Source organism: Gossypium hirsutum, chromosome A09 (assembly GCF_007990345.1).
Source record: "Gossypium hirsutum isolate 1008001.06 chromosome A09, Gossypium_hirsutum_v2.1, whole genome shotgun sequence".
In the NCBI taxonomy this organism is placed as follows: domain Eukaryota; kingdom Viridiplantae; phylum Streptophyta; class Magnoliopsida; order Malvales; family Malvaceae; genus Gossypium; species Gossypium hirsutum.
The window spans coordinates 70,968,165-70,990,849 of NC_053432.1; the positions used below are offsets into that span (position 1 = coordinate 70,968,165).

The 22,685-nt window shown below is 33.0% G+C and overlaps 2 protein-coding genes across 8 annotated transcripts; one reads left to right on the forward strand and one right to left on the reverse strand.

Annotated features, from left to right (window-relative positions):
• Positions 1 to 11,563: 11,563 nt before the first annotated feature.
• Positions 11,564 to 17,334, reverse strand: LOC107889538 (serine/threonine-protein kinase Nek6). Of its 6 annotated transcripts, none has more exons than XM_041076594.1 (14): positions 17,117 to 17,334; positions 16,219 to 16,340; positions 15,892 to 15,958; positions 15,011 to 15,076; positions 14,847 to 14,893; positions 14,294 to 14,339; positions 14,125 to 14,205; positions 13,999 to 14,041; positions 13,844 to 13,893; positions 13,544 to 13,625; positions 13,419 to 13,468; positions 13,225 to 13,298; positions 13,025 to 13,076; positions 11,564 to 12,943 (listed from the first exon to the last, which is right to left on the reverse strand). In XM_041076594.1, the coding sequence occupies exons 2-14, from the start codon at positions 16,332 to 16,334 to the stop codon at positions 11,771 to 11,773; spliced, it is 1,947 nt and encodes a 648-aa protein (XP_040932528.1). In that variant the 5' UTR covers positions 16,335 to 16,340; positions 17,117 to 17,334; the 3' UTR covers positions 11,564 to 11,770. The 6 variants fall into 6 exon arrangements, with proteins under 6 accessions (XP_040932528.1, XP_040932529.1, XP_040932526.1 ...); XM_041076595.1 differs by lacking the exon at positions 17,117 to 17,334 and adding an exon at positions 16,818 to 17,102; XM_041076592.1 differs by lacking the exon at positions 17,117 to 17,334 and adding an exon at positions 17,059 to 17,097.
• Positions 17,335 to 20,235: 2,901 nt separating this feature from the next.
• Positions 20,236 to 22,295, forward strand: LOC107889537 (zinc finger A20 and AN1 domain-containing stress-associated protein 8). Of its 2 annotated transcripts, none has more exons than XM_016813998.2 (3): positions 20,236 to 20,394; positions 20,660 to 20,711; positions 21,448 to 22,295. In XM_016813998.2, exon 3 carries the CDS (start codon positions 21,461 to 21,463, stop codon positions 21,977 to 21,979), a length of 519 nt encoding a protein of 172 aa, XP_016669487.1. In that variant the 5' UTR covers positions 20,236 to 20,394; positions 20,660 to 20,711; positions 21,448 to 21,460; the 3' UTR covers positions 21,980 to 22,295. The 2 variants fall into 2 exon arrangements, with proteins under 2 accessions (XP_016669487.1, XP_016669486.1); XM_016813997.2 differs by having other exon boundaries at positions 20,276 to 20,488.
• Positions 22,296 to 22,685: the final 390 nt, after the last annotated feature.

Here is a 22,685-nt window from a genome sequence, read left to right on the forward strand (position 1 = left end):
TAGACGTCGATAATGGTAATAAAACGACAACAATAAGAAAAAGGAAAAATAAAACACACATATTTTTATATGGAAACCTTTTCGGAAAAAAATTATGAGTAAGAGAAGAGAAATTTACTAATGTTAAAAACTGAATAATATAAGACTACATCTACTTAAATAATAAAAAACCCTATTTTAATTAATGTCAAATAGAATGAGTGTAGTTCTATTTAGTCTTCAATATTTACATATTGTATCAATTTGATCTTAATTCTAAATAGTTCAATAAATTTAACCCTTCTTATTTTTAAATTCTATCAAATTTTTTTTTTAAATTTTACAAATTTATGGATATGGAATGCCTCTATTTTAAAAGCTAAAAGCTTTGGTTAGGAAGTTTAAGGATAAAAATGATAGAATTTATAAATAAAAAGGTTGAATTTATTAAATTATTTAGAATTAGAATTCAATTAATATTTAAGTGTTTACAATATTAATTTTATATTAAATTTTGATGGACAAATTTAACATTATTATATTATTATAATGATAATTAATAAATTTCTTAGATGAAATTTATCTTTTGTTTTTCTATTCTACCCATTATATCCAATTAAATGTTGTTAAATATTTGTAATGTTTTACCATTATTTATTTATTTCTAACTCTTAGGAAGAATTATGAAATAAACATCATGAAAATTGATCTTTTATTGTTATATTTTACTTTTGAATTAATATTAAATCACTACTTAATATCATTAATGTCTCAATTACTCTACATAAAAGGCATGTAATTAAAGTTTGAGGTTAGAATCAATTTAAATATTATTTTTATATTTTTTTTCTTAGAATAACTAGAGTTTTAACTTTGAAAAATTCTCATGGATAGTCTTATGGTTTATAGTCCTATTTTGATATTTGGACACACACATACATATTCTAATGTTTTCATCGTCTAAACATTTTTTTTCCTTTACGTTTTATTTTTTTAAAAAATTAGGATTGGTGGTTTCTAATTACATAAATGTTACAAGTAAATTTATTAATTTAGGGGTTATGTGTGAATTGATGTTTGTTATTAAAGTAGTTTAATATTTTAAATGTATTGATAATTATAGGTTTGAAGCCTTTGAATTTTATATAAATGGCTCTATTATTTGTAAGAAAGAACAAAATTAGGTTTGTAGAGTCACCTCTACTTTGTCTATTACTTAAGCATATCATTTCTTTTTCTGTTTAAATAATTTTATATTAACATTTAATTACATGTGTTCAATTTGAAAAAAAAAACTATATTTAATTTAAATTTAAGCATTTATCTAATATTTATATTTCTATAATAGTAAACTACTTTATGATAATACTATGAAATTAGTTTATAATATTTTTATTTAACCTATATAATAATTAAAAATATTAAAAAATAAATCCGGTACTTGTAGAATGATAAAATTTGTGAAAAATAATTATTAAACTTTAAATAATAAATACTACAAACAGATCCTTAAATAAAGTAATGAGAAAAGGTGAGTTAAGTTTCCTTTAGATCACATCAATATAACATGTTGTGTTCATAATGGTGCCTTCAATTCATAATAATCACAGGCATCCAATGATAATAGTGATTAACAATTGTTGGCAAATAATTAATAAGGTGGGATGTCTTTGCTTTAATTGGGTTAATAATTATGAAATTAGGTGTGTGTGTGTGTGTGTGTATGTGTACCCAAGAAAAAAGAAGGTGAGCTGCCATTGTTGAATAGCAATTAATGGGCTGGGAAGATTAGACGTTGAGTTCCCTCCGCTTTGCTTCCAAGTTAGAAAAGCTGTAAATTTTTGTGGACCATGTAGTATTTATTCTTCATTTTTCTTGCCCAAGCTTGATGAACTACTATTCAAAGGAAACATGGCCATCCACTAATTGTCAACGAATTTTTTTTTTTACTTCTCTTATTCTTTTAACAATATGATGAAATTAGCAACTCATTTTTTCACAGATTTTATAAGCATATGTTTATAATTAAGGAAATGCAGCTATCTAAGGTGACACAGATTATAAAATATCTTTAGTCAAATTATTTATTATTATTATTATTATTGTATATTTATGTTCCTATTCAAAAGTAAGCTAAAACATTATTAGCTGGTCAAATAGGGGTGAAGGTCAGGGCCGAAGCTAAAAAAAATTTTTTAGGAGGGTTAGATGAAATTTTAATTTTTTATAGTTTATATCTTTATAATTTGTAAAGGATTAGATTGAATTTTTATAATTTTAGGGGGCCAAAGTGTAATTTTACCTTTACTAATTTAAAATTTTTAAAAAAAGTTTAAGGGCCAAAATAATAATTTTACATTTTAGGGGGGCCAAGCCCATGCCAGCCCCTTGGCTCTACCCCTGGTGAAGGTAGAATTTTTTTTAGAGTCGGAATTAAATTTTAATTTTTATATTAGTAAAAATATAATTTTACTATTTAAATAGTTTATATCTTTATAATTTTTAAATGATTAAATTAAATTTTTATTATTTTTAGAAAGATTAAAATAAAATTTTATCTTTAATAATTTAAATTTTTTAAAAAATTTAAGGAAAAAAAACTAAATGAAACACTTTCGAACTACCAACCCGTAGCTATGCTTAAGCAACCTAGTTGTGGATTTTGATTTATTAACTAATTCAAGAGAGGTTAATATGTCCCCTTGCATTACTTCTTTGACTTCTTCAATGAAAACTTTTATAACTATTTCCTCAAGGGATTAAGTTACTGTTAAAATCCTTTATTTTTTATTATATTAAAAAACCTATTTTAAATTTTAATTTATTATTTTAAAATTAATTTTACATTTTAATGGAAAACACAAAAAATTTAGAAGCAAAAATCATTTTCTCTTCATTTCTTCTATTTGAACTTCAACCGATACTATGTAGTAAAGAGTTTTGTATATTGAGGGACGAAGCTTAAAATTTATTTTGGAGTAAATTTGAATTATAAATTTTTAAAAGGCTCTAATTATAACGTTGTCGTTGTATTAATTTATTATTTGAAAAGTTTTAAAGCAATTAACTAAAATTATAACTTTGAATCCCTCCTTAACTAAGGTTTGGGTTATTCCTCCACCTAGGGTTATAAGTATGAGAGTATAGGTTTCATTGTCTATATCTTATGAAATGCATTCTTGTTGTTGGTAAGTATATAATACTTTAAACCCGACCTAAACGTTATGACTGGATTTTGAAGAATTATATTAACTTGTTTAAAAAAAAATTAATCAAACTCAATATGCTTTTCGAAAGTATGAAATTTGGCAAAACTCTCACAAATGTTTAGAAGAACTTAAGTCCGGAAACACTTATTTTAAACCCAGAATTTGAATTCAAAATAGTGTGTTTTGAAAGTATTAATTTTGACAAATCATTTCCATTCTAAGGCAAACATTTGTTATAAACTATTTATTTATTTACAGAAAAAATACTTAAGTGATTACTTAGTTTCTTGCAATGAAAATTTCGGAGTAGCAAAAGTCAAAAATTGTGAATTAGATTTGAGAAAACGTATGTTTACTATCTGTGCATATTCTAAAACTTCCATTGTTATCTTACATAAAACTTATTTCAAATTTACAACAGAAAATCCGTACTTTGTTTAATTTTACAAAACCATACATTCCTTCCACTTAACAGGAAACATGCAAAAAACTTAAACTAATAAGCGAAACCCAAAACCAAAATTAAATCCGAAAACATATTCCAAAAATCAAAAAGTCAAAAAAACTTAATTAATGATAATTCAAACCATCTTAAGTGAGAAGCCAATCTGAGCTCCCGCACGCCGTCCAGTCATAAACTTGTTGATTACCTAAAAGGAAAAAATAAACAAAGATTGAGCTTACGAGCTCAGTGTGTAACACATCCCAAGCAACAAATTCGATATACATAAATAAATAGACACATTTTCAGATACATATTCAAACATATTCTCATATACAAAATCAGATGTATTTTCATAGCCAAATACAAATAAATGTTTAGATTCATATACAAATGCAGACACAGATTCAGATACAAGTGCAGACGTAGATTCTACCTCCATCTACTACACACCAACTCCGTCCAACTAATCACACCAATTAGGACTACAAGAGTCCATCCAATTGCACCGGGTCATGGTGGTATGCCACTTATAAAGGTGTAGCTGAGCTGCCAGACAAATATTGCGGTTTAACTGCCAAAATTGTAGTAAAACTACTAGAACACACTTCCTCTAAAACTACTAGAACACACTTCCTCCATCACATACCAAACCCATCTCGATGCACATGCATAAATAAACTAACACATGTATTCCATGAACAAATGTCATGCATACTTTTCATACGTAATCATGCTTTCGGAGTTATCAGAACACAAATCGTACATATATTTTTCACATACCTTATTTGTATCACATACAAATACATATCAACAGATGTCACATTTCAAGTCTTATTTAAGCCAAACGGGCCCCACAAAAGGTCTAATTACAAATTTCAGAGTCAAATGGTCTAGGTGAAAATTTCCAAAAAATGGGTCTTATGGTCCACACAACCCAATTGACTTAGCCTATGTAAACACACGGTCGTGTGACGTCAACAGTGAGTTTTTTGGCTTTCTGCCATTTGTTGTTTTTACAAATTAGAGTCACACACCTGATCAGTTTTTTATGCTGATTCAACATTCACAATTCTAAAACCTAAAATCATTATTCAGAACAGACTAATTAGCACGATTTTACCAAATTTGACTCACTAATATGACATAATCATCCTCAAACGAACCTAATTACTAAAAACCAACCCCTACCATAGTGAATAATTACTTACCCTTGCACCACCACCAGTTCCAAATCATAATTAAACCATTGGAGAATTGTTGCACACTTCACGTTATTCTTCTATCAAAAACCAAAACAATAAGTACTCACATGCCTTTCTTGAAACAGAAAAGAGAAACAATGACACCATTAACAAAAGAATATGAAATCACTTAAATAAAATAGGAAAAGGAAATAGTAAAGAACTAAAGTTATCACTTGCAACAGAAGAAAAAGTAATAAAGAAACAAAAATAAACTTCACTTTGCACACACATGATTCAAACACAGTACCTCTAAGTAAGCTAAGACCTTACCACTGAACCAACAAGGTCATTCTTACTAACAAATTGGGCAAAAATAATTTATAAATCAGATGTTCAAATACAAGGGTTAGCAAAAATAACAAAAATTCAAGGGAAAGGATTCGAACACAATACCTCATACACTCAATCAGAACATTTAACCACTACACTAAATCAAATTACTTGTCAAAATTTTCACAATCTTAACTCAAAAACAGGACTTGACCACTCTTGGTCTAACTAACCCGATTTATACTAACCCAGTTTTTAGGATGTGACAAAGTATCATTATGCTCAAAATTATTAATGTCACTAATTGAAGTATAAACCACATTCACTTTAGGTTCAAAAACAACTTTGACCTTATTAGTCAATTTATTAAATTCCTTAACTGCGACATCTAAGCTTCTACCTTACGGATAATAAGTTTTTACATAGTACATTATCAGTATAAGTTATGTGGTACCGAATCTATGTATGATTTGTTTAATAGTTTGATGGTACTCATATCTTTATAAGTATCCGCCAAATGTGAATGTATCTGTCCGTGATAATGTTTGTGAACAACTGTTTTGAGATAAGTGCAAGTATTAGGATATATATGGTCTGTGTGAAACGGATTCTAAAAGTATGTTCTACTGAGAAGTACATATGTGACAAAGAGAATTTAGAAAAATCTGAAAAAATCTTTAATTAGTCAGATAAGAAAGAATTGATATATTAAGAGTATGATATGGCGTGTATGTGTGTATCAAAACTATAGTGTTATCTACCCGATATAAGTGGTTCATAAGGTTGGTTGGCACATAGATGTTAATCAAAGAATGTAAAATATCCGTCAAAGTTCAATGAAATAAAGATCACTAAGTACTTTCGTACTTATAAGGTTTGTTATTTGTTTTCAGGTATTTGGGTTAAGGTTACGCTATTATCACGAGCCGTAGTTCAAAACTCGTGACCATCACACTAAATGCATTCAATAAAGGTATATTGTGTATATGGGGATCATTTGGCCCGCAAGAACTGTCCAATTTGGTAAGCTGTTGGAGAAGCCTATCAGATTGAAGCCTGGTTGGCTCGATAATGAAGATTTGGCAACTTAGGCTATTTTGGTAACTAATCTTAAAATATTGATAGAGGCATATATTGTAAATATTATATTAGATTTGATAAGGCGTATCTTGTAAATCTCTAAAATCAATATATATAGTTAATCTCATCTGTCGATGTAAATGTATCTTGACCGTCAATTTTGAGGGAGCTCAACTATAAATAGAGAGTCTCTTCCTCGTTTGTATTCACTCCATTTATTGTTTCATTATTCTTTGTGAATAAGAGAATATTGAGAGCATTTACTCAAACACCTTGTGTACGTTCTTTATGTTGTTCTTTTGTTGCTTCTTTTAGCATAAATCATTTCCGCTATGCAAATTGGTGCCTCGGAGGACTTTTAAAGGAATCATCACTTGAGTAAAGGCTGATTTAGGCAAGTTTGGACAAACGAATCGCTTAGGGCCGCACGAATCGCGAGACGAAAGATCTAGTCTCGTGACAAATGGTATCTGAACTATTGGTTCGAAGACACCATTGGGATGTCGAAAGAAGAGTTCAAACAAATGTGGACCAAAAAGTCTTTGAGGGAGACGCTGTCAACAGTAGAGGATCGTGTGGGTAAACTTGAGGGATCCATGGAGGATGTAAAGGAGTCACTCGATTGGGTCAAGGATCGCATAAACAACTAGAAGAAGCAGTCCAGAGACTATGTAAAGATGTCTCTTGATTCCACCATGGATAAGGTAAACGTGTTGTTTAATTCACACAGGGATAAGCTGTCGGAGAGGAACGATGCTTTCGAGGCCATAGTGATGGTTTTGAAGGAGGAAATAATAGCCACAACGATGGCTTTGAGCACAAGAATAGAGAAGCTCGAGGTAAAGCTGGCCTTGTGTCGAGTAGTCGTTAGGGAAGGAGTGTCAAATGCAGCACTTAGTTACGAGGATGTTCCAAAGCGAAAAGAGTTTGTAGGGACAAGGTTTGCATGCGATGTGGATAATTTCTTGTGGAGGATGGAAAACTACTTCTGTGTCAAAGGCATCTGGATGATGCGGTTAAGGTAAACACTGTTTTAATGTTTCTTATTGATATTGTGCTTTTATGGTGGTGAGGCAGAACTACAGATAAAAGGTAAGGTGAGATTAGGACGTGACAAAAGATCCTATGTGAGTTGAATGGATAGTTTTACCCAGAATTTATTGATGAAGAAGCTCGGGCAAAGTTGCAAGGGATAACGCAACGGGGCACAGTGGGAGAGTATGTTCGAAGTTCCAAGAACTAATGCTTCAAGTTTCAAAGGTGACCGAGAAAGAAGCATTGCTTGCTTTTCAAAATGAATTGAAGCCATGGGTCAAATAAAAGATAAAACAAAGAGGTGTCCAAAAGCTGTCGAAAGCCATGACGGTAGCGGAGTTCATGGTCAAGCTTGGTCTAGGGAAAGACAAGCTTGGGTCTTCCAAGTCCAAGGAAAGGGGCGTATGTAAAAAGGATCACAAGAAAGATGTTGTTGATGGTAATGGCAACGACGACAATAATAGTAATGAGAAACCACGAGTTGAAAAGAAGAAACCCAACAAGAAAAAGGACAAGTTGAAATGCTTTCTCTGCGATGGTCTACACATGTTGAAGAAATGTCCAAAAAAATTCGTGCTTAAAGAGAAGGCGGAAGGTAAGGCCTTGGCACTTGGTTCAAGCGCAAGGGATGTTGAAGCCAATGAGGCCGAAAGTGAGAAGAAGCCAGTGGAGTACTTCTTATGTCACAGTCCAAATAAGTTGTGGAAGTTTTTGAAAAAGTCTGTCATCGAAGGGGACGATGGACCAGACAATGAGCCCAAAAAGCTTGGTTCGAACAAGGGAAAAGTCGAAGCTAAGAGGGCAAAGAGTTGCAAAAAGAAGTAAGTAAAGTGCTTCTTGTGCCGTGGTTGACATAAGTTGCGAAACTGCCTAAAACAAGTCGTAGTCAAAGGAAAGACAACGTCTGAGCTTGGTGAGTCATCGGAGGGGCTTCCACCCAAGGAAGAGGTGAGTTTTTCATCGAACTTAGGGGAAAAAGTTACAATGAAAATAGTGAAGCTGAGACCATTGAGGCTCAATTCGAGTGAAGCGTCAGAGTTGGCCGAGTCATCGACAAGGGTTCCACCTATAGGAGAGGTGGGTGGTGCATCAGACTTCAAGGAAAAAGAAGTGATACAAGTTGGAAAGTTGACCAGAGTAAATACAACGAGTAGGACAGTTCGAGTTAAGAAGCGATGTAAGCCAAGGCAAAAGTCCTGAAAAAAGGGAAAACCTAAGGCGTCGAGACAAGACCGAGGCAAATCAAGTCAGTGTCATTTGAAAGTCGCAACGAGAGCGTTGCGAGAATGGGTAAGGGAGAATGTCATGGGTAGCAGTTCAAAGCCCGTGACCATCGCACCAAATCCATCTAATGGAGGTCTATTGTGTAGATAGGGATCATTTGGCCTGCAAGAACTGGCCTAATTCGGTAAGCTGTTGGAGAAGCTGTCAGATTGAAGCCTGGTTGACCCTGGTTGACCCGATAAGGAAAATTTGTCAACTTAAGCTATTTTGGTAACTAATCTTAAAATATTGATAGAATTATATCTTGTAAAGATTAGATTAGATTTGATAAAGCATATCTTGTAAATACCTAAAATCAAGGGATATAGTTAATCCTGTTCGTCGATGTAAATGTATCTTGACCGTCTGTTTTGGGGGAGCTCAATTATAAATAGAAAGCCTCCCCCTCATTTGTACTCTCTACATTATTGTTTCATTATTCTTTGTGAATAAGAGAACATTGAGAGCATTTACTCAAACATCTTGTTTACGTTCTTTCTGTTGTTCTTTTGTTGCTTCTTTTGGCATAAATCGCTTCTGCTATACAAATTAGTGCCTTGGAGGACTTCTAAAGGAATCCTCATTTCAGTAAAGGCTGACTTAAACAAGTTTGGATGAACAGATCGCCTAGGGCCGCATGGATCGCGAGACGAAAGATCTAGCCCCGTGACACTTGGAAGGACGATGTCAGGAGTACGCCAAGGTGGCGACGAAGTGGAGTATTATGAATTCAATGGAAATCGGCATAGTTAAGCTTAAGCCCTATGCGTCTAATTTAAAATAAACTTCTATATTGTAATGATTTGTATCAAGAATGATGTAATAAATTATTTTAAATACCCCATTTGTTTTTAGATGTTAAGATTTTCACTTAAATTAATAAATAAGATATTTAAAGAAATTAGAAATTGTAATCTATTTTGTTAAATTATTAAGTATTGTGAGTAGTAATACCTGACGATTCGGGTCGGGTTGAGGGCATTACAACAAGCGTTTATACAGTAAAATGAGTATGACAATGAAAAGGTTTGTATTTTTTCTCAATAAACTTTGTAAGCTTGTTTCTTGTCATCATTTGGGGGTACTTGGGAGCATTTATTTTGCACATTAAAGGTAATATCAATACTTGGAGGCTAGTATTGAGACATCTAGAACATGTCTTGAGACTTAATGAACAAGTCTTGATACCTTACTCCCTTGAATGAGACTTTGACTACTAACTTTTCGATCTCAAGACTTGGATGCCAGGTCTCAAGACCAGGCTCATTTAAATAGAAGTTTAGCCATTGACTTGCAACTCTCGAGACTTACAATCCTAGGTATCGAGACTTAGCATGGAAACTATTTGAATAAGCTTGGAAACACTCTTTAAAGGTTTTGTGAGTACTCAAAAACTTTTGTAATTTGTCTAAGGTATTCAGAGATATGTTTTTGAGTTTTGTGACACTTAAAAATAATTCAATCGTGGTCAAATTAATTTTTACAAATTTGATCAAGGGGATTTTAATAATTATTTTGTTATATAAAAACATTTGAAAATTAAAGCTAACAACAGAGTTAACAAGTATTTACCTAAATAACTTTTCAAACTATCCATCATTTAAGGATGAAATAGTTTAGTGAAACTCTTATATAACTTGTATTAAAAAAAAAGTTAATGATCAAGCAAAATCTCACTACAAAACGCTTAGTAGAATAACTACTAAAAATGTCTTGAAAAAAAATAAACAAAACTCCAAAACAACAAGAATGGAATCACTCCAAATTCTCACGAAATTGCACGAAGCAAATAAGAAGAGAAGTTGTTTGTTTGCTTAATATGAAAACAATAAGGGAAGAGTTAAATTGCAACAGCAACTACGACTTGACATTTTGAAAAACTATGCAAACAAAACTAAATAACACCAATGATTTGTTTATGTAATTGGTTTCCCTATGTTTGTGGAGCCTAACTCAGTAAGTAATTTTACTACCTTTGTTCACAAATACAACAAGTGATTCACACTCGATCATTTCCTCAGTACAAAGATCTCACATTTGTAGCTAAAGACTAGAACACTCCCCTCCAAATCCTTCCCCTGATAACTTGAGCAATAAACACTCAACAATGTTTACAATTCAGCTTTGCACTTTTTCACAAAAATAATTCTTCAGTGAACGAATTAAAATGCTCTTAATAAACTCTCATACAAAACCTAGACAAGCCTCAAATCATATATCTATTTTGACTTTTTAACATAGAATTTAGGTGAATACAAAGTAACTCCCTACAAATAGTTATTACATCATAAACATTTAAAGCACAATCAATCAAAGAAATGTTCTCCAAAATTAGCAATACTATACTCGAATCCAATCTAATATTCAAAAGTCAATGATTGGTTTTTATAGATAGACCATAACATATTCAATATAACAACAAATTAACAGGTCCAAAGATTTTCTTCATTAAATTGTCAAACCAAATAAGACAACTAATAAATTGCTTCAATGACAGTCTACAATGAACATTACCGAGTGCTACTCAACTTCATTCTCCACATCTTGCCTTAACACTTTTCATTGAAGTGATTGAAGTGGGAGGCAAACATACCTATTTATAGACAATTTACATCTAAATTAAAAATATGCTCTTAATATTTATCTAGTAAAAATCTAATTATAACCATTGCTAACGAATAGAAAACTTGAAGCATCCAAAGTAATACATTCTCACCCATAAGAATTAAGAAATAATTATACAATACAATAAAAATACTTAATTCCTAAATTACTACCATATAGCTGGCCATGGAGAAGTCTTATTCTGATCATCCTTTGGTTGTATTTCATTAGAACTCCTATGTGACCAATTACCATATGAACTCTTGAGCTGTGAAATTTGCATCTTTTATGGGACCCTTGAGCTTTCCAATTTTCATAAGCTGCTACACTCCTACTGGGTCTTCCTGTGTTCGTATCAATCAAGGAAATTTGACAGGCAGCTTAATCGTAACCAAAAAAAAAAAAAAAACATAGTCGACATGGAACACTGACAATTATCAAGAAGTACGTCTGTCATTATTTCCATCAAAACCACCCGTTAGTCTAACAAGCTGCAATATATGTTCTGTTTCCAGAGTTTCTTCTGTTCAAGCAAAGCATATCACTCAAAATAAACACTTCATATCAACACATTTTGTAACCAAAAATGAAAAAAAAAAAACACATTAATGAATAAATTAAGGCCACTTGCATCATTTGAATCAGGTTCCTCCGTTGAGATTTTGGGCAGACATGAGGCTCTTTGTCAACCAAATTGCTGTTTCTCTAGATGAGGCAACTTCATCCCCAAACGGTCGTAGAATACCAGCAAGCTCATCTATTTTGTCTTGCTTAAGAAGCCGGGCACATAGCTCAAGCAGAGATTCCAATGCATCGGCTCTCTTCTGACTTGGATTCTCCCACGCACTCTTAATTTCATCACTACTCAACGCTGTTAGTCTACTCAGCAGTGACACATCACTTGCTGTCAACTGAACTGGTCGGCCACCATCTTTCTCTGTTAGAATGGAGCAAGTGTTCGTCTCTGATGTTGCTCCTACTTCATCTTTACACGGAGGTGCAGCATTGCTTTCCGATGACAAGTAACTCGTGTCAGCTCCTGTTTTTGCATTAGGACTACTGGTTTTATTTGAAGAGCATCTTTGCTCTACATCAGTCTCATAAACAGTTGATGAACTTCCATCATCCAGGAACCCATTTTTATCATCATAGCTTATGCTGGAAATTGTCAATTTACTGGAATCCTCTGATCTACCAAGAACCGGCAGATCCAGAACATCTTTTGCAGCTTCAAGAACCTGCATGTCACAAAGTGTCTCCGCATCTTTTTTACTTACAGTCATCATATCAGCTTCTGGTAGTTTTCGACTGGGCTCAGAAGTGGGCTCTTCTTGGTCATCATGATGAGAATCAAATGCCATCTCTGAAGTTGACACCACATGAGCATCCTTTTGAGGAATGCTGTTAGACTCAGCCTGTTTGTCGACATTGCTAACACTTACTTCAGAATCAGTGGACATTTCTTTGGAATCACTAATAGAGTTCAACATTTCAACAGCACAGCTAGTAGGATCTACCCTCTTAGTGACAAGGTTGTCTTCCATACTAGCTGTGGATGCTGGCTGCTCGCAACTAGAACTGCTTAAGAGCACATCAGCCATTCTCCGAAATGTATGTGTATTTTCTTGTCCATTTGATACCCCCACATCTTTAACCTCCCTATCTTTTCCAATGCCATGTTTTCTGGACAATGATTTTTTAGGTGTCTTCTCCTTTGGACTGTTTGTGGGCTTGATAGGAAGATAGACAGAAGATAGGTTTCTGCAGCGAAGGAGATGCGGCTGCAAGTGGGGGTGCCTCAAGAGTTCAGCAGCCTAAAATATCACAATGCTCAGATCATTATCAATATTAGCGATTAAAATTAGAAAGCTAAAAACAGGATGAATTGCACTCACATTTGGTCTGTGTTCCGGGTTCTTCCTTAGCATACTCTTGATTATTTGTTTCCTGAAACATGTAGTCATTTAAGAGTTTACAAAAAGAAATGAAATAACATTGTCGATGTTAAGTAAATACATACGAGAACAATTAAGTGGATTAGACTGGTCACCAAGAAACAGATGATATTTATAATGAGTTGGAAAAAGTTGCTTACAGTGAGGAAGAATACAAAATTGGGAGAGGAGAAATGGAGGATCTGTTGATCTTGTTAATGAGTCCGGCCATATCCTGTAGAGTTTGTGACTTTAGTTAAAGATAGAATTTATGGCAAAGAAGATTAAGGATAACTTGATAGTAGTTAAACGATACTAAGGCAATGTCAAATTGCTCATGTTAAAAAAAACTCACAGGAGCTCGAAATGCTGGGTGATGTGCAGCAATCTCAAACATACAGCAACCTGGAATAATAAGTTTATATCAATACTAGTTAAAAGGATAGCGTGCATCTCAGAATTATGCTTTGAACTTCTTACCAAGTGACCATATATCAGATTTATATCCATAAGGTATATCCGCCAGCAGCTCTGGACACATATAGTTGGGTGTGCCAACAACCTATTGAGAATGCAAAGTGGAGAAAAGAATTCGAGTAAATCCCTTAAAAACTGGTTTTGACAAATTCCATAACCAAAAGTAATTAACAAGAAAATGTTTTTATTCCAACCAAAGATACATTAGAAGAACTTGCAGAGAAAAGCCTGTTGCATTGAAGGAATTCTAAGACAGTCCGAGTTTTTTTCTTAATAAAATAAAAGATAAGACCAACAACATACCGAGGAAGCTAGGTCTTCCGTGTTAAGTAATTTCGCAAGTCCAAAGTCACCTGTACAGTCCATATAAGACATACATATCTTAGACGACATCAAAAAGGGAGACAAACCTGACAAAGAACAGGGGTTCTTTTACAATAATCCTTTTCCCTTCATACCAAGCCGGATGTCATTGTCCTTTGTAAGGAATATATTTGAACACTGAGATCAAAGTACTAAGTTAGAACATAGCATCCTCATTTAAGAGCTTTTCTCCACAAAAGTGACAAAGATAGAAGCAGTACTTTCAGATCCCTATGAAGAACACGGTTCGAGTGTAGGTAGTCCACGGCTAACAGTAATTGAGTCATCCATTTGCAGATTTTCTAGGGAGCCAAAAGAGAACAACAAGAGGGTAAATATCATCTTTAGCATGTGCATATAAGTAGTTCAATTGCGAAAATATTGCATTACCTCCTCAGGGAAGTGCATACCTCGGGCCTTCTTAATAAGCTCAGCCCTAATACCAACAAAAATTGTAAGTGCCCCAATTACTCATTCATGTATCCTAAGAATCAGAAAGCATCTACTATCTTCTTTTATCGAGAAATCACTATTTTACATTGTAATCCAATTCAAGCTAATGACTAGTAATGCAAACAATATAGCTCACCATAAAGTCCCACTCATTAACTTTATTGGTGAGAAATTTATTCTTTTCATCCTCGACTGTTTGCATTGAAATTATAAAAATGTGGATGATAAGAATATGTTGTTTTTCTTTATAACTTCTAACCAATCAGGCAAGATAAATTATGTTACTTTCATATATAATCTGACCATAAAATCCTATAAATTAACTTTAGCTACGTGAAATTATGGAAGGTTTTCTACTCATATCAGAACTTTTCTAAAACAATCTATAAGTGTAAAAATTCCCCAGAATGTGCTTAAGACAATTAACGAACTTGAGTATTTCATTGTAATCAGAATAAAAAGATCAACAACTCTTTTTGTGGTAACTTACATGTCCCCTCCTTCACAGTAGCTGGTTACAATGCAAATGTTGTTTCCCTTCAAAGCATGAAGTAACAAATTACTGAAGAGTCAGTCATGGTCTTAACAACCTAAATTCATAATATTGCACAGCAGCTCGAATGTAAATCCAAAATAGTGGCATAACCCTTTCACCTTATCAACCCAAGCATCTTTGTACTCAACAATATACGGATTATTTAGTTTTGCAATCAATTCCATCTGCAATACAACAAAAGCACATATGAGACACATTCTCAAACATGCATTGACTATAGATGAATTATCATGTATTCTTGGTTTGAGATATGAAGATTTTGGTAGGTATCAAAGAAAAAGCTATCTAGACAACTTTTATATCTTATTTGCCATCAATTATATATATATGATATTACTGTAGAAGACACTCAATGAAATAGCACAAATGCATAGCAGCCTATGTTATCTGAACTCGCGGTGAATGTTGGATAAGGCTATGTGCCCAACACGGGTATACTCATTTTTTTAATAGCTTTTTCATCTATTTGGAGAATCATACCTCATACTCAACTAAATATCTGTCGATCGAAAATTAGTACTTTAGGAAAAATAAGTAGTCCAGGTAACATAAATAGCATAATGTACATCCTTTCAAACTGTTTCCAAGTATTTAGTTTTCAAGTGTGATGTAAGCAGGTCTGGCTATGTATGCGAGCATTATTTTTTACCAGAAATGCCAAAAATATTACATCTAACACTAGAATATGCAAAATATATCTATATAGTTTTAGTAAAAAAAAGAATAGCCTGCAGTAAAAATAAATAAAAATCACAGCTTCCAGATAGGCAATGAAGGATGGAAAATGGCAAAAAAGGCAAAAGCAGCCCTGGGGGTAGAAAAAGATGTGAAACCTAGCAGCCATCATAAATAAAAGGTTTGATTATTGAAGAAAACATAGACATCCTAATTGACTATGCAATTTTCACAAGTCACAATTCAAATGTAAATTTATTAAAGCAAGCACCAGGAAATGGAATTTTGGTTATAGGAAAGTGACCTCTTGGTGAGCTGTTCGTTTGAACTTCTCTGTTTGTTTGGCCAGGCGAATCTTCTTCAACACATACCTAACATAATAGAAAAAATTAAAGAAAATCATACAAAGTTATAGGCTAAAGTCAATAATTGCTAAAGGACCAAGAACCGTGCCGACAGCTACCACACTAATGAATTCAAGGCCACATGTTGAGAATAGAGTCTTTGTTGCTTAACCAATCACAGAAATTCATTACTAATATAACAAAACATTAACAATCACATGAAATTTATAGCTTTTGATTATATCAGAGTTTATGGAGAGGGAAGAGAATAAGAAGAACATACTTACTTCTTTTTCTCAAGTTTATGAAGAACAAGATAAGCAGCTCCGAAAGCTCCTCTTCCAATCTGTTCTATAAGTTCATAGTCCATTTTGGACTTGCCATCACCATTATCACTCTCCATGGAGACCTTGAAAACACCAAACATAAAGATTCAATCTATTATTCATCAACAAAAATAAAAACCCATTTCAGGAATCTCAGCCAAAACAAGTTCATAAGAAAGAAACCCCCTCCCCCAAGTTCCAAAATAAGAAACCCCCTCCCCCAAGTTCCAAAATTTGATGCAAACGCAAAGAAGGGAGAGGAAGGAATATTTGAAGAAAAAAGACAAAATTGAGGGTGTGAGAAGTTAAATACAGAGCCAAATTATTGAAAAAGCTTAAACCTTTGATGATTATTGAAGCTCTCTGAAAAAATGTGATGATCTTATAGGTAAAAGAGAAACATAGAAAGTTGAGTAAAGCTAAATTTGACAATGATGATATTACAGTGGAAAATTAGGGGAAAGAGAAAAAGATAGAAGTGGATGGACAAACTTAAGTAAAAGCAACATCCAACAGTTACAAGATAATTAAAAGAAATTAATAGTTGATGACTAACATACCAAATTAATTAATATAAGTGGGGAAGAAAAGCCTAAAGAGATGGAAGGACAATGAACCCCGCCCCCCCCCTCCCCCAAAAAAAAAAGAGTGGAAGGACAAAGTCAAGCAGCTAATACAGGTAACCAAATAATACTTGTAATAACATAATTAGAAAGTTAATTAATTAGAAGTAAACCAAAACAAAAGAACATAGAAAATGAATAATAAGTTGAAATAGACAGGGTGAGGTGCAGGAAAGACCAAAGTAAAAAAAGCAAAGCCTTTGCTTGCATTTGCAGATTCATGGGAGATCACTTACATATACATACAATAATAAAGCCAGAAGAATGTATCCTAGCTTGTAGTTGTGATGTCACTATCTTTAGAAAAAATATTTAAACTCCCCCCCCCATTTAAAAAAAAAGAAGAAGCAAAATCCTATTTAGAATTTTTGAATATGCCGTGGGGTTTTTTTGGGTTTTTGTGTATGTGTGACATGCACCACTTGATTTTTGGTTTGTTTGGTTGGCTTTAGGTACATTGATGGATTAGCTTAAACTTTCTTTTAAAAATGCTTTTAAAAAGATTTTCATAATGTGCACCTTTAACAATATGAAATATTAGTCACTAATGGGGTGTAATCATTTTGTTTATGAATTTTTGATGGTAGCATAATAAAAAAAAATTTTAAAAGCCAAAAAAGTTTGGGTGCCAATGGATTCATCAATCTAGTAAAAGCTTCTCCTTGTTTGGAGCTTACAGAGCAGTTATTTTGTTGCTTTCATTTAAGAGACAGCACACACCCAAATAAACAAATGCCTATGCTTAACTTAGCTTTTCTGTAGAAACAGTAAGGTACCTTGTCCTGTTAAAAATATATGCTTGAAAGTTCCAATAGAATAATAAACATTTGATCAAATGAGATCAAACACTATACTGTCCAGAGATCCAAATTGAGCACCAAATGCAAAATTTGGGATTAGGACCCTAAATTTGAGATGCATGAAAGGACTCTAAAGTGGTCACTTAATCCACTCCTGGAAACCTACAAAATCTTTGGGGAAAGAGGAGACAAAATGACCCATCTCTTTGCTACTTCCAATGAAGCATATTTGCCATTCTAAGCTAAGCACTTTCCCAAGCACCCTATGCTATCATTCAAAAAACTTTTTTCTTACTATATGCATCAATCAACATTGCCATAAGCCCCATTCCATGCTCCTTTAAACCAAGTTTGGACCAATTTTGAAGCCCTTTTTCAAAACCTATTCAACTTGGGGCAGCAGGCAGATCATGGTGCCCATGTCTGGACGCAATATTCTAACAATTTGTTGTATTTTAAGATTAACAGAATGAAACCATGGTAAGCAAAATTGAAGGTGATATAAACATATCCTTTCCGTTTGATAAGCTCAAGCTGCATCATCCTGCAAAAAGACATTTCCTAACCACTTGCTTTCTTCAAATTGCTACTTATTAAGCATTACCACCCAACCAGTCATTGGACATGATGATGTTGATGTTGATGGTAGGGAATAGGCTTTTTGGATAGCAGTTAGGTTACTTAACAACTGAGCTGTGTTTTTATAGTCTAAGCAGGCATAATATTTATGATTGCTTCCAAAATATTTCATCAAAAAGTGGATAATTCAAGACAAAAAGAAAAATCTAAAACAGTTTCATGTTTCAAGTAATTAGAACAAAGGCAACTTTAGATGCTTTAATTTTTACATAATAAAAAAAAAGAATCCTAGAAAAGAATCTAGGTAAGACCCAATGTCATGGTTTTGATTTCTTGTGAGCCTTTGGGGTTTCAACTATCCTCTCTAACAGTGGGTTTCAGAATCCGCATTACCACTGACGAAAACATGGAATAAGACCGTCTTTCCTCCTCACTTCTGCACTGATATATATATGCTACGTAAGTAACTCGCCATCAACCTAAAACTGAATCTCCAGATCAAAAAATGACAGTGATGAATTTTAACTGTTCAACATTCAGGAAAAATATTTGTCATCATCTGTTAGCAATTCTAGTCTTGCACTCACCATCATTAATTTAATAACAATTTCATGTAATTATGCATCAAATTTCAATTTCGATTCAATGAAGGACGTAAAACTTCAATGCAAATTAATATATATATATATATGTTCACTTATTTCAATTTTGAGTTGAGTAAAGATAATGATAAGATTATGTAATCACTTAAAAAACAATGTCAGCAGGTAATGCGAATTTAATTAAATTTAAATTGCTAAATTGGTCCTATTTAGATTCGTCCTTTTAAGTTTTTTCACCCAAAAAAATCCCATTAATTTTTTATTAAAAAATATAAAAAAATTTCTTCTTAATATAACTTATTTTGTAAATAAAAATTATAAAATATTTTAATTATTTCTCAATTAAGTTGGAATCCAATTGATCGATGAGAACAACTCAATCAAATATATTCAATAAATAGAATAGATATTACTTTTATAGAAAATGGGTACACAAACTATACCGATTTTTCTACTCTCAAGTATTTAAAGTTATTTATTTATTTATTAAAAACAATACCTAAATTATCATTTTTTCTTATTTTATTTAAAAAGTATGAGGCATCCCATGTGTGTCAAGTTTTTATTAATCAGTATTGTGATTTGGGTAAAATGAAATATTTCAATTTTGTTTAAGCAGTATTCTTGAAAAAAATCAATTTAAACATAAAAAAAAAGAAGGTATATATTTAGATCAAATAGGAAATGTACAAACTATATATAATAAAATAAAAACTTACATAATAAGTACTGTAGAAGATTGGGTTTTATCTCGTGACACGTTTACCCTTTTTTTTTCTCATTTTTGTGGGAAGTTCTAATTGTCTCTTAACCCTTATATTTTTTCAACTTTTAAAATTTGGTCTCTTTATTTTTAATTTCAAGAATTTAGTTTCTCGGTAGAAATTAAAATTCAATTGTTAAATGGGATTTGAATATACATTATCAATTGAACTTTGTTTCTAAATAAAATATTTGAATATTAAATGCCATAGACCAATTGATTCTTAATTTTTAGTTAGTCAAATAAAGAGATTGAATTACTAAAATTTTAAGAGTGCAGAGATCGGGGACATAATTAACCAAAAAGCGAGAGAAAGAAAAATGTTTTAAAAGAGAATTTTGGATATTCGTGGTTTTTTTTTCTAAAATGCTATATATTTATTATAAATTTATATAAAAAGTATTTTTTATTGTTAATTAATATTACATAATATTTTTTTTTCTAAAATGCTATATATTCGTGGGGAATTAACACTAGTGAGATATAATGTGAAGAAAAGTGAAAAAAGAGACTTAAACGAAAAATAGGCCCAAAAACTATCTGCCATCTGGGCTAAGATAGGCCCAACAGACGAAGTAATCTTAAAAACTCCATTACGTCTCTTGCTTCCTAAACCTATAAGCATTAGTCACGTAACATACTGTGAATGGTAGAAGCGTAAATATAAGCTTTCCCAAGTGCAACGAATCAAGCTTTATCGAGTCTGTGGAAAGCGTTCCTTTTGCAGCGGAAAAGTAGTCGTCTTTTAAATAACAGGAAAAAGAAAAACGGTAATTTTTTTAAATCCCAAAAAAATAAATCATACCACCCAAAATTTTCTCTTTTCTCTTCTCTTCTCGGTTTACATAAATCTCTTCGGTTTAGGTAATTGTCTCTGCGTTTTGCTTCTTACGGTTTTTGTCTCTTTTGATGATATATTAATTTTTTCATACTTTTTTGGTTGAAATTAGATATGAAGAAAGGGGATATTTTTTTCTTAATTAAGTATTCTATTAAATTTGAATTTTATATGTGTACTTAATTTGCATGAGACAGGAACTGCTGGGGTTCGATTTTGTCATCAAGATCGGCCAAATTAAAACTTCAGGTAAGAGCTAAGGGGGGTTTTCTTGAGAAAGGATTTTCTCCCTATTCTTTCTCTCTGTCTCTATTTTGAAATTATTTCTTCGATTATTTTCTTCCTATTTTGTTAGTATAGGTTTCTTAACTTTCATTTAGTCTGTAATTTGATTTGTGCTATGAAAGTCTTTTTGGGTGTTTAGGGTCTTTGTTAAACATTATGAAGGCATTATTTTTCTTTTGTTTAAAAAATTTTAAGGATGATTCTGAATTTTGGGTGCTGCTGCTTTTGGCTTGTTAAGAAGTTTTAGTGTGAATTAAGATTAATCCAGTGTCGTTGGGCATGTGGGTTGTGGAGTCAATAGGAGGCCTGTGTACCAAGCAACACCACCATGTTATCATGCTAAACTGATGTACTTAAGGATGGTGGTGATATTAGATATATGTACCTGTTATTTGTATTGGCCGATGTTGACAAGTGCCAAGGTGAAATCTAGATGCTAGAAACCCGATATCACCCTAAGTGTAAGGTGGAATAAAAGTGCTCACCTCATCCAAGGAATATATAAGATAATTTTTTGTATTATATCTAATAATCTGGACTTCAATAAAGTTAGTTTAATAAGTTCTCAAGATTGCTTTTAAGGAAAAATACTTTGGTTATGAAGGAGTCCAAATCACTGGTAGAGTCCTGCCAGTTTTTATCTTTTATTTGTTTGGGCCTCCTTCGTTTTGGGTTATTGATAGTATGGTGGTTTCTTTAGGCGATCGGAGAAGATGGAGTCTCATGATGAAACTGGGTGCCAAGCTCCAGAAGGTCCCATCCTGTGCGTCAACAACTGTGGCTTCTTTGGAAGTGCGGCTACCATGAATATGTGCTCCAAGTGTCACAAGGCAATGATTCTGAAGCACGAACAGGTGCAACTTGCAGCAGCATCCATTGGAAGCATTGTTAATGGCTGCTCTAGTGGTAGCAGTAAGGAACCAGCTGTGGCTGCTACTTTGGATGTACAACCTGTAAATATTGAGTCAAAGATTGTGTCAGCAGAGCCATCCATTGATCCTTCTGGAACAACCGTCAGTGAGTTGGAGACAAAAAAGGGTCCTAATAGGTGCTCAACATGCCATAAGCGCGTTGGTTTGACAGGATTTAACTGCAGGTGTGGAAACCTCTTCTGTGCGGCTCATCGTTACTCAGACAAACACGAGTGCACTTTCGATTACCAGGCTGCTGCTCGTAGTGCTATTTCTAAAGCCAACCCTGTTGTCAGAGCTGAGAAACTGGATAAAATCTAAGAGTCCTGGATGAAGGTGAAGATTTGTGTAGTCAAATATGATGATTCTCCCTCTATTCCTTGTGTATTGGGCCCATTGTAGTGAAGGTTTATAAGTTGGGTGCTTGTCTCCCCATGATAGGGAAGACATGGTTGCAGTGTAAGTCTTATATTCCATGTCAATCGGTTGGCATTACAATGGCTCATGTTTGTAAGACTTTGTATGTTCTGGTTTGATGGACAACGATACGATTGAACACCATGGTAATGCTTCTTTGTGGTATACACATTTCTTTATACTAGTAGCTCGGCTATATCATGTGAAGTGTGTTTTGTTACTTAAGTCTCCTTTTCTAAACTTTACTTTGAAAATGCTTTCCATTTTAGATTTTTTTTTTTTAATTTGCCAAACATTTCATTTTCTTTTTACCTTCATAAGTTAATAAGGTACCGAAATGAATTAGTCCAATCACTAATATCATGTTGATCTATGTTTGATAGAAAACTGAGGGATTGAATTGCAAAAAGAAAGAAAATATTAAAAGGAGCTATTTAAATGAGGTCGTATAGTGAATTTTAATATTCACTAACTATATTTCTTTTTTATCAATATTCACAATATCCTCCCTCCCTCCCACCCCGCAGCCCCTCGTGATCAAGGGTTTTGCTTGAGCAAATTTAGACTCATGTTGCTTCTCTATGGATAGTGTGCTCTAGATCTCGAGAAT